The sequence below is a fragment of the Gouania willdenowi genome, chromosome 8 (assembly GCF_900634775.1).
Source record: "Gouania willdenowi chromosome 8, fGouWil2.1, whole genome shotgun sequence".
NCBI lineage: Eukaryota > Metazoa > Chordata > Actinopteri > Blenniiformes > Gobiesocidae > Gouania > Gouania willdenowi.
Window position 1 is genome coordinate 15287746 of NC_041051.1, and position 12186 is coordinate 15299931.

The window sequence follows — 12186 nt, forward strand, 5'->3', positions numbered from 1 at the left end:
TCTTTCTGTTGATCGTTAAAGTTTTTTTTTTTCTCTCTCTCTCTTGTCACTGCAGTTTATGAATATTATATTACCAATAAATATGAACATGAAGCGATGTTCGACTGTATGTGAAGTCACGTTGTCGATTCCAATGCAGTGTGCATGGCTTTTACCTGATTTCTGTGATTTTCCTCATTATTTTGGTTTTTGTAGTACTTTTCTCCACATTTTCTTCAATATCCTTTTATTTATTACTAAGTGACTAAGTGCTCTTCTATTCAGTGGGATATGCCTTTTTGGTAAAAATGGGTTTGTTTCTGCTTTTAGCGTAATGCTGAGTACACTCGCGTAGCAAAAATAGATGTGCAATGCATCTGAGCAATAAAGCGTCTTCTGCAATGGTTAAGACGGAGCACATAAGTGTAAGTGTCCGCGTTATAAAGATCATTACTTGGATGGGATTGAACCGGCGCCACAATCAAAGTATACAGAGCGGTGGGTGCATCTCCAAGAACATGCTTGGATAATAAATACAGAGAAGCTGATTTTCATCAAGAACTTCAAGGCACTTTGGGTTTTAACGAAAGAACATGTTTAATTGAACTCTCTTCCAGCAGCTCAGTCAGTTATAGGCCTGAATAATATTGTTTAATGTATGAATGGGGTCAAGTTAAACATTTTATTTATTTTATTTTTGAAAGTTTCTATTGGTATGGTTGCCGAAGTACACATGCGTAGCGTCTTAGGGTTCGGATTAGGTTTAGGGTTAGGTTATAACCCAATATCGCACAAATTTTTAGGGTTTGGGTTAGGTTTAGGGTAAGGTTTAGTCTTAGTCACGTGATCTAAACTGGCCAAATAGGGGCGCTGCAAATGAATAGAATGTCAAATATTGATACAACAACCGCACGGATAGCCACTGTTTTTATTTTATATTGTGCATTGTTGGAATTTTCAATTGATTTATACTTTGAAGCATTAATATCAATTTATACAATTGCAATGCTTTAATTTGAGTGAGGTTATTTCACGTTCAGAGCCATAAAGCAATGGTACTAAAAATTTGTATAATGATTTATTTCGGTTTTCATTTTTCGGCCTCGGTTTCGGTTATTATCATTTCAGTGCATCCCTAAAAAAATAACCCATCTAAACGTTTAGTACTATATGTGATCTTTTGATAGAACTTGCAATTAAGATTCACTACAGGTAATACTCTTTACATAATATCATATGAATCATTTATTAATTAAGGTACTGAGTGGTTTTTATTATGCTAAAGAGTGTGTCACTATGTTAAATAGGTTCATTAGTGCTTTCTAATTACGTTTTTTTGCTTGCTGTTACCAGACACATGTTTTTGTTTTTTTGTAATAGGACATTTTAGGACACTGTTTTTTGTCCCATTTTTTTTAAACCAAACATTATCTGAGATATTTTGTTTCTCAGTATTATTTTCAGGTCATTTAGAGTTGTCTCAGTGTACATAATGAAATGAAATTTGTTTGTCTGTACGCTCATCAGTCCATTAGGAAAATAACCACCTGGCACAAACAATTCCAGGTCGTCTGGGTCAAACAAGGCTGTTCTTCAGATTCTCCGTCTGTTAGGGTTTTCAGGGATTATCAACAATGTGATTACTCACAAACAGAGGCGGAAACACCTTTCTTTGTTGATGGTTTTACAGGTCGTCCTGTCTTTGAGGCGATCCCTCAACAATAACGTAATTGAGATGAGCAATAAACAGCGGCATAGCCCTTCTTCGTGCATGTATGGCGTGTGAGGGGCCAAAAAACATGTTGCATGTCACTGTTAACATGACAAGTGATACACTGTCACAATTTCAACACAAGCAGGTGATCAACAAGGTAAATCTGGATGAGAGCCAGGCTCTGATTGGCTCTGAAATATAAGGCTTTGTTTAGGAAATCTGAAGCACATGCTTCATTCAACATCTCCCTATGAGATAGCTCAGCCTGCCCAGGCTCTCACGCCATGTGAACACACGCTCTGACCCTGCCTTACCCTCAACACACCAGATCACAATATCCCCTCCTCCCCTCTGGTGCCCTGGGAACATCAGATGTTTTTCAGGTATATCAGCTTACGCTCGAAGATCACATCTCCACCAAAGATTCTGTACTGGACACCCAGAGCAGATCATCATCACAATAATCAATAAGATCCTATGTTACAATGAATAATCTCCATTTCAAATCGAATTAATAATTTAGTTTTGTGTATTACAAAGGAGCAAACTGATGCACAGACATAACAGTTTAAACCTTTTAAAAATGACAATATGAAATATCAAGAAAATTGTTACTTTGAATTGAACTCTGAACTCTGGAACATGTGTGTTTTAAGGAGAGGTTTAGCCAGAGAATAGTGTGTAGCTTTAAAATATCTGGCAAGCAATAATCTTCAGCAACACTAGCCAACATCTGTAATTTAAAGTGAAAACCCATTTACCAGAATGACCTTGCAACTCAGATATCAAACAGGATGGGCATGTAAATAATTCCAATATCACCAAAATACATCCATCCATCAGTTTTCCAACATGCTTGATCCTTCTTAGGGTCATAGTGGTCTGCTGGTGAATATCTCCAGCTGTCACGGGTGCTAGGTGGTGGTACACCCTGGACAGGGTGCCAGTCCATATAAATGTACACATAGATAACAAACAACTCACGCTCCAATTCACTCCTATGGGTAATCTAGAGACTCCAATCAATCTAACGCTGATGTTTTTGGATTGGAGGAGCAAATGGGAAAATAAAGACGTAAGCATGGGGAGAACATGGAGAACATGCAAACTCCACCCAGAAAGGACCCACATTTCCACCCCAAGGCTTGAACCCATAACCTTCTTGTTTTAAGTCAAATGTGCTAACCACTACACCATTGTGCACCCACCATAATACGTATTTATCATATACAGTATTCATACCAACATAGCTTCAATATTACTGGGTGTTCTAATGCCAGGGGTTGAACAGAATGGTGCTGCCTCACTAAAGTGCAGAGTTCAAACTGGAAAATCAGATGTGGTGCATATAATTGTAGAAATTGTGAGTACTTCGTCTGGGCTACAGTGAAAACAAAAAAACTAAAAGTCATTATGCAAAAACTTTAGCACATTACTCTATAGAGAGCAAGGGAACAGCAGACAGAACAAGTCATTGACTGATTAAACTCACCTGTGATGAGATTCATTAACCACACCTGCATGCAGACAGAGCAGAGAATAACAAGCTGTTTTCCAAATCACATACTAACGTACTACTCATACTAAGTCTGATGTCAAAATGAGTATGTAGTGCGTTCACATTAGATAGCATACAAAGATTGAGTACGCGAGAAATACCCAAATGTATACTATATCAGGACGGTGAACACACTAGTCATAATGAAATTGTCTTGAGACCGGCTTTGAAGTTAACCGGAAGTTTAGTCAGTAGCGCAATGGTGGGACTCCGAAAATCTCCAAAATATTGGCCTGAAATGTGTTTCCACTTCCTCCCGTCTCTTTGGGGACATCATGTCCTGGTGAGGACAGACAGTATCACAGTGATGGCGTATCTCAACCACCAAGCTGGCTTATACGCTTTGGTTGGCTGCGATTGCTGGCGTGCAGGCTGATCCTGTGGAGTTGCCATCATCTCCTCTGAAAGCGACGCTCATTCCCAGGGGTTCCTGAACAAAGGCACGATACAGCATACAGGGAATAGAGGTTACGCCCACTGGTGGTGCCCACTGGTGGTGCCCACTGGTGGTGCAACAGTTGTGGGCCCGTTATGGATGGGCCGAGGTGGATCTGTTTGCCACGGAGCAAAACACACAGTGCGTATTGTTTTTCTCCCTGTGTGGCACGGATGCTACCCTCGGCGTAAACGCGCTGGCGCATGTCTGGCCCGTGAATGGCTCCATCTGTCAGCGGTGGGACCCTCACAGTGTGGTCTCCAGCTTACAGGGCGCCCGGGCTTCTTCCACTTGCTCTCTTTATGATTGCAAGTGGAGGGTTCTTTGTCATAAATATGAGTGAGGCATCTCTCTCATATTACTCATGAAACCGGGGTTATGTGAATAACCTACAATGTTTCAAGGGTTGGTTCCCCCAGGAATGTCACATCCCTTTTCAAGGCTCGGGGGGAGTGATGTTATCATTCCTGCAGGGCCTGATTGACAAGCGCGTAACCTGTTCCACTGTGAAAGTGTTTTTGGCGGTGATCGCAGCCTGTCATGTGGGCTTTGGTCAGTTTGAGTCAGTTCCCTCTGATCGGCCGTTTTTCATGAAGTGAGCACACGGGCTTCCCCCCAGCCAGACCGCTGGTTCCACCGTGGGGTCTGGCGGTGTTTCTCATTGCAACTTAATGTTAATTAATGATTTTAATTAATAATTATTATTATTGGTGGAGGTTCTATTTCATAATATAAGTGAGACATCTATCTCATATTACTCATAGAACCGGGATTATATACATAACCTAGAGATCTTAGGGCTCCTCCCCTTGAGCCACTGGCGAAAGCTAGCCTTAGGGTTACTTCCCTGTGAGCTGTGTTGTTACTTGCGCTGGCTTCAGCTAAGCGGGTTAGTGACATCCGTGCGCTCTCGGTTCACCCGTAATGCGCTCAGCTCCTCCTGGGCGATGTTAGGATGATTTTGGAGCCCAACTCGGCCTTTGTGATGACGGTGGTGGACTCTTCATCACCCTTTGACCTGTTGGCCTTCCTGCCTCGCAGTATGAGCAGCGGTCTCATTTGTCGTGTTCAGTCTGTGCGTTATGCACATACATGAACATGTAGGGGTTTCAGGAGGAGCAATCAGCTGTTTGTCTCCTGGATTAATTCCCACAGGGGGAAGCCTGTTGCTAGGCAACACCTGTCACAGGTGTTTTGCTTATGGGGCAATGGCGGCCGTTGCTTTGGCAATGGCGGCCGTTGCTTTGGCAATGGCTCCCCATTACCAAGAATAATGGGGGTTGGGGTCTGCGGTTGCCTGAGGGCCTGCACGTACACTCGACTCAATATCCCGCCACATCCTGGGCCTTGTTCAGGGGAGTGTCTGTTCACATTTGTGGAGTGACGAGTAGGTCCTCACCCCACGTTTGTCCGGACTTACATGCTGTCCTGATGTATAACGGACTCTGCCTTGCACGCTGTTTTTTTGCTCGATAAGCATGTCTGCACTACATGAGCTGCCATATCCCATAGTGAGACATCTCACAAAATATTATAAAATAGAACTTTAGGTTGTGTATATAACCCCAGTTTTATGAGTAATATGAGTGAGATGTCTCACCAGACAACCATTCTTGCCGTCTTGCTCGAACGAGTGAGAAGAGGTGCTTATTTTGATAGCGGAACTGTACATCCGCCCTCCCTTTTATAGAGGATGGGAGTGTCCCTGACAGATGGAAAGTAATTTCCAGCCAATCAGGGCTTGGAGGATTGAGAAAAGTGCTTCTGACTGCTACAGGGAGTGTGCATCCCATAGTGAGACAACTCACTCATATTACTCATAGAACCAACTCATACATAATCTAAAGATTTCTATACAGATAAGTATATTGCATTTTTTTTTTTTTGCATGTTGTGGTGGTTTGAAGGGTAATAAAGGGATTGTTTTTTTTGTTCAAAAGTCTTATGGCCTGAGGGAGGGTCTTGTGGGTGGGAGGTGCAATGGCATGCAGAAGCGTGGAGGCGCAATGGCGTCCAGAAGCGTTTCTTTCACGCACATCTGCTGTGGATGCAGACCGGCATGTCTGGGATTTAGAGATGCCTCACAATGTAACGTAGAGAGGTTTTCTCTCAACAGATAGCTCTGTCACACTTGTAATAACACGCTCACCCCTTCACTTCATTATTAACTTCATGGTGTCTGAGTTTTGCAATGTTTTTCCCCCTAATAGTCCCTCTACATGTGTCGCTACACTGGCACAGCAGATTTCACTTCTCTCCACAACAGCATCAATTTATACCAACAGCATGCTCTCTTCCTTCATTATCATGTGCTGCTCCCTCAACCTTATCCTTGCATTTCCTCCCTCACTTGGGTGTTACACTGTCCTCTATTTTTTTTTATCTCCCTTATGAAGTCTGGCTTACCCTTCTTTGGGGAGGGCCGGTGACAGTTACATGCAATATATGAAAGCAAAGAAAATAGCATTTTTGAAACACATGGCTAAAATCAGTCTTTATCCAAATCTAACCAAACATGTACATTATTGTCATTATCCGTAGCTATAAACAAGTTATTCTTTATAAAATTTAAGGAGAGCACATTCTAATTGTACGTATATCGACTTTTCCAAAACCATAATGTTATTGTGAGGAGCACATATCGCAACGTAAACTCAGTCTATCGTCCCACCTCCAATACATATCAGGCAAATGTCTATAACCCACTGAAAATGGATTTGTGGATCGCAACACATAGTTTGGTCTGGACCAACAATTTTGTAAAGATTTGGAGTTATTTATAGATTTTATGGTTTTCACCTTCAATACTTAAAATGCACCTCTCTCTGTAATGCCATGCCTTGTTATAACGTGTTTTTGTGTGTATATGGAAGGTTTCTATATTTGTGACATCAGGTATCTCTGTTAATACATTTGCCATTTTGTATGCATGCACACACTGACCATCTGCACACTCACATACACATATGTGAACATCGGCTGTTGTTGGCAGTTTCTGAGATCACTTACTCATTGATTATGTGGCAAATATGTTCCACACGTGGCTGTAGAGTGTGAGTTCCCGTTACAAAAAAATACGTCACAGCTTCCAACCCAATCAGTCACTTCCATGCAATAATTCCAGGGAGATTCATTTTGTCTTTTCTAATTGTATGTTAAGTTGAGGTTTTGTTTATTCAAACAAGGTTTTTGAGGATATTTCTATATCCTGACGCTGGAACTATTAGATGGTAGTCAAATGAAACTTCAATGGAACCATCCATGGCGATCAGCAAAACTCCTCTGACAAAGACTGGTAGTTGACAGTCGAAATATTTCAGGAAATACAAATTTCCGGAAAAATCTTTAAAAATAAACGAAACCTCAACTTAAAGGGGATATATTATGAAATAACCACTTTTGGAGTGTTTTTTAACACATGGGGTAATTTGAGTGTCCACCGGCACACAAAATGTAAAATAAATCTATCCAGTCCTTTGTTTGTGGTCTGTGCAAGAGAAACGTGCTTCGTTTCAAAGGTTCTGAGTTTGTGACATCACAAGTTGAAGCGGGCTTAGCTTCGAACTCCTGTGGCTGAAGACACAAGAAGGAAGTGGCTTGATTTAATTTAGTGATGCACCATCCGTAGTTGGGAAATACTTGTTAGTGTGTGCCAATCACTTCACCCCCGACTGTTTTCATAACCTTATAACTTGTTTCAGGACGCCCCGCGGAAGAGAGGGGCTGGGGGGAGGGGGAAAACAAAGCGCTCTGAAAGAGCTGCTTTATACTGGGTCTTAAAGCATAACTAAGTAACTTTTTCACCTTAATAAATCCTTCTCATAGTCTCTGTGAGGGTAATACAAGTGTTTATGGGGTGATTGGGGTGTCTTTCATCTCCACCTGCTGTCTCTGGCCAGAAAACATCACTTGCAACTTTCCCAGCCTCCGATCCGGTGGCAAGATGTACTGCTTTACGGCTGCCCAATACAAACACACTGTCATCGTGGCAACAGGAACGCACACACACATGCAACTCAGCGCTCCGTCAGGCAGCACACACACAAATATCCATCCATCCATCCATCTTCAGAAGCCCTTTGTCAGCACACAAACAAACACATCACACACATTTCCACACTCCCTTCCGTATTACTCCCACATCATTCATTTATTTTACTTGTCTCTCTTCCTCATACTGTTCACATGGTCACATGGGACTATATGTGTGAAAACACCCTCAGTGTCACTGTTGTATTAGGATTTTTCAGTGATGGTTGCTCCCATCTTGGGAGAGCAAAGGTGCGCATGTGGTTGTGGGGTAGGGCAGGTGGCGGGGGTGTGGAGTTTGACATAACCAAAAGAGAGCTTTAGGGGGAGCACTAAGTGCAAGTTACTTCGTACTGCTTTAAACCAAACCCCAGCACAGATATGTCATTTAGATCACTGGGAACTGTTTTAAAAGATGAAAAATGGGTATAATATGTGCCCTTTAACATACTATTCAAAATGAAGACAAAATGAATGTCACTGGAACTATAGTTTTAGTTTTAGTTTTCATTTTGATCATCTATGAATCACTTTAAGTCATTTTCCCCAGAATAAACATAATTATTATTTCACACAAGCTGCAAGACATTATATCCTCGCAAACAAAACATGGTATTTTTATTTTTTGAACATTTTTACAATCTGAGCAGGGCACACAAATGAGCCTAATGTGTATAATTGGCTGAAGCCTGAGTAAGCTGAAAATGGTGTGTTCAATGTGGTGAGAGCCATGTAGCCAGGACAGTGCATGTATCGAGGTCCAGTCATCCAACCAAACAGGATGCAAACTGACTGGGACATGATGACAGCTCAGCAACACATTACCGAATGACAGTCAAATTGTAAACTGACAGAAATGTGTGTGTTCTTTTTTCGGGGACAACCATGATCCTTGCGTTTCTTTGACTTTATCACAAAATGTGCAACACCAAATAACAAAAACCTGCCGTAAAATGAAAGGCACTGAGATTGAATTCTCCCCCCGTGCTGTGGATGTGAGCATTCAAATGCCCCATCTGGTTTTCTCGCAGGCAGTGTTATGGTGGTGTCATGCTCAACGAATCATCCTGCACGTGTCCCATTCTACACATCACTGGGAACACACTGGCTTCATTACTGACCAATAGTCGAGGCTCTAGCACCGCTCCATTTCACCTTGGTTACACAAACTCCTAGCTGGAGCATCGAACAAGCAGGCTTAAGTAGTCCTATCTGGTTTCATTCAGACTGAAGAGACCTAAAAAAGGTCATTATACACTACTTTTTCGTGTCATATTTTTAGGGAAAATGTAAATAGCGAGGCATATTTTGTGTAAAAATTTAGCATTAGACTACACATTTTTTAGAATAATGTCACAGCGCAGCTGAATAAAAAGAATTGAATGACTGAATTATTCAATTAGCTCCAATGCGTCAAAAAGAAATAATATGTGATCACCAAAATGTAATAAATTAGATACATGGCTAATTAAATTATGATAGCTTCCATGGTGAAAGTAATGAATTACAAGTACTCACATTAATTGAGTTGTTTTTATGGGTAGTTTTTTAATTATATTTTGAAATCAGTATTATTACTTGTACTTAAGTATGTTTTAAAAGAAGTAAAGTACCGGTAACTGTTACATTTCTACACCCAACCATTACTGAGTAAATTATTATTTTTTTGTTTTAAAATAATCATCAGCCATTGTGAAACTACAAAAATGAAATGACCAGACAACAATAAAATAAATCCTGTGTTGTTATATGTACCATTTCCAATCACAGTTGGGGTTTCTATTATGTTGCATGGCACAGTTTTTGGGGTTCATAAATGTAGCTATACTTAGAGCCTAAGCAATTTTCTTTTATTTTGAATTGCATTCATTGGGGTTAATTTATTTATTTAAATTGTACATTTTGACAAACCTTTTATTTTGTACAGATGCCTTTGTAGAAAATAAATTAAGTTCCAACTGTGCAAGATTTAGTTGCTTTCTTTTTAAGTTTATACATGAGCTGTTTACTGTATGCAAGGGAGCCATGGCAAGATGTATTACCAAAAATAAAGGTGGAGGGTGAAATTAACTAGTAGCTTTTACCTTGACTACTATTTGATTGAACTACTTTTTAATTGTACTTGAATATTTTATGTATGACTTATTTGTACTTGAATACAATTTCAATCCAGTAACAGTACTTTTACTTGTGTAGGATATCAGCACTCTTTACACCTCTTCACACACTTTTTTCATGATGCTGAGCTTTAATGTATAAGTATTGTTAGAAGAAGAAGAAAAACAAAGTGTGTCGCCCTTTTAGGTCACTGTTTGTCGTTGTAGTAGGTTATTTGCAACATATTTTCTTACTATTAAACTATGGTGATACTAAAATAAAAATAAATAAAAACATACACAAGGTGACAAATGTATTCCTTTGTGGCTGTTGTGTGTACAGATACCATCTGTTTCTTGAAAATATAATTGGCATATAAATATTTCCCTTTATTGTCTAATTATATTTTATACCATTTAATGGGTATAAAATAGGCATCAATCTGTCTTTCTTTTCTTAAATTAAAAAAAAAGGCTATTCTCTTAAGATAAGATAAGGCAATCCTTTATTCATTTATTCATCTCGCAAATGGAGAAATAAACTCTTGTTCAGTGTGTCTTGGTGAAGGATAGACAAAGCTGACGCACAGAAAACAACCTCAGTAACATTATCATCCCAGGCCCTGGCTCTGCGCTCCTGTCTCCAAACTGGAAGATGACGCATGACGCACGGGAGGCGCGGCAATCTTTCCCCCCATAAATTCCGAGCCTGCTTTGCTTTGAACTCAGACAGAGAGCGACAACAAACCTCTCACACATCCCTGAGAGGACTTTACTCCATCATTTACACTCAACACCAGGTACATCACCTGCAACTATGATAAAGAAAATGTCTTCGTCTGAGGGTGACTTCGATATACCTGCGAAAAACTGCCATCGGATGGTCATTCTTGGTTCTACTGAAGTTGGGAAGACTGCTATCATCTCTCGCTTTCTGAGCGAGAGGTTTGATGAGCAGTACACACCGACCATTGAGGACTTTCATAGGAAATTCTACAGCATCCGAGGGGAAGTTTACCAGCTGGACATCCTGGACACATCTGGAAACCACCCCTTCCCTGCGATGAGGAGACTCTCTATTCTCACTGGTGAGTAAAGTTTTAAAGAGTCTGCATGTATAGGCTAATAATGTTTTTGTTTCTTTTTACAATAAATTAATCAATCTGTCATTCTCCAGGTGATATTTTTATACTGGTGTTCAGCCTGGACAACAGAGATTCCTTCCAGGAGGTGAAGCGGCTCAAGCGGCAGATCTTCGAGACTAAATCGTGCCTGAGGAACAAGACCAAGGAGAACGTGGACGTACCGCTGGTCATATGTGGAAACAAGTGCGACAGAGACGTTTACCGGGAGGTTCAGGACGAGGAAATCGAGCAGCTGGTCGCTGGTCATGGAGAGGAACGCTGCGCTTACTTTGAAATCTCCGCCAAGACCAACACCAACATAGACCAGATGTTTGAGACTCTGTTTACAATGGCCAAGCTCCCGAACGAAATGAGCCCCGAGCGCCACTGCAAAGTGTCCCTGCAGTACTGCGAGGTTCTGCACAGAAAGTCCTTCAGAAGTAAGAAGTGCAAGGATGGGAACGCGTATGGAGTGGTGGCGCCCTTTGCGCGCAGGCCAAGCGTGCACAGTGACTTAATGTACATAAAGGAGAAAGCTATAGGAGGCAGCCAGTCCAAAGACAAAGGCTGTGTCATATGCTGACACTTTAATAATACCGTGTGTGTGTGTGAGAGACTTTCTACAACTGAGGCCTGTGTACTGTTTATCTACTGGAAACATCAGTCAACAAGCTGTCCACTTATCCTGTGCAGCTGATGCTCTGTAAATGTATTCTGTTTACATTTTGATATTCATTTTTATAAGAAATGGTGAAACTTGAATCATGTTGGACACAATGTTACATTCCGAACAAACTGTTAAAATGTGTTGACATGTCTGTGTCCACTTTTTTTTGCATCCAAATAAAACCAAATACTTGCATTTTTGAATGTTTTTTTTTTTTTTTTTCTACAACACAAATGTAAAGCCAAGCACATTTTCAATTATTTAGTCATCAGGGATACTTTTGCAGCCTGGTCCTATTCACCAAACTGGTCCTTACATCTGTTCCAATCATATTATTTCACATAAAGATAGTTTTTAAATACTTTTTAAAAGAAAAACTGTTAACTTTATCTGAAGTAACTGCAAATTTGTTAGTTTTTAAAGTAAAAGCTTTTCACTTTTTGGAAATTGCTATATTTAATATTCCTCTTTATTCGTTTGGAATTTGATCAGACCTTTAATATATTACACATCTAAAAATGTAGGTTGAAAAGAAATCTGAAGTTTAAACATTTCTACCCAAGCTATGATGCAAGACAATGAA

General features: G+C 40.4%; 1 protein-coding gene across 1 annotated transcript; it reads left to right on the forward strand.

Annotated features, from left to right (window-relative positions):
- The first annotated feature begins 10555 nt into the window (after window positions 1-10555).
- LOC114468675 (dexamethasone-induced Ras-related protein 1-like) lies at window positions 10556-11577 on the forward strand. The gene is made up of 2 exons (XM_028455702.1): window positions 10556-10900; window positions 10990-11577. The coding sequence occupies exons 1-2, from the start codon at window positions 10630-10632 to the stop codon at window positions 11517-11519; spliced, it is 801 nt and encodes a 266-aa protein (XP_028311503.1). The 5' UTR covers window positions 10556-10629; the 3' UTR covers window positions 11520-11577.
- The last annotated feature ends 609 nt before the right edge of the window (window positions 11578-12186 follow it).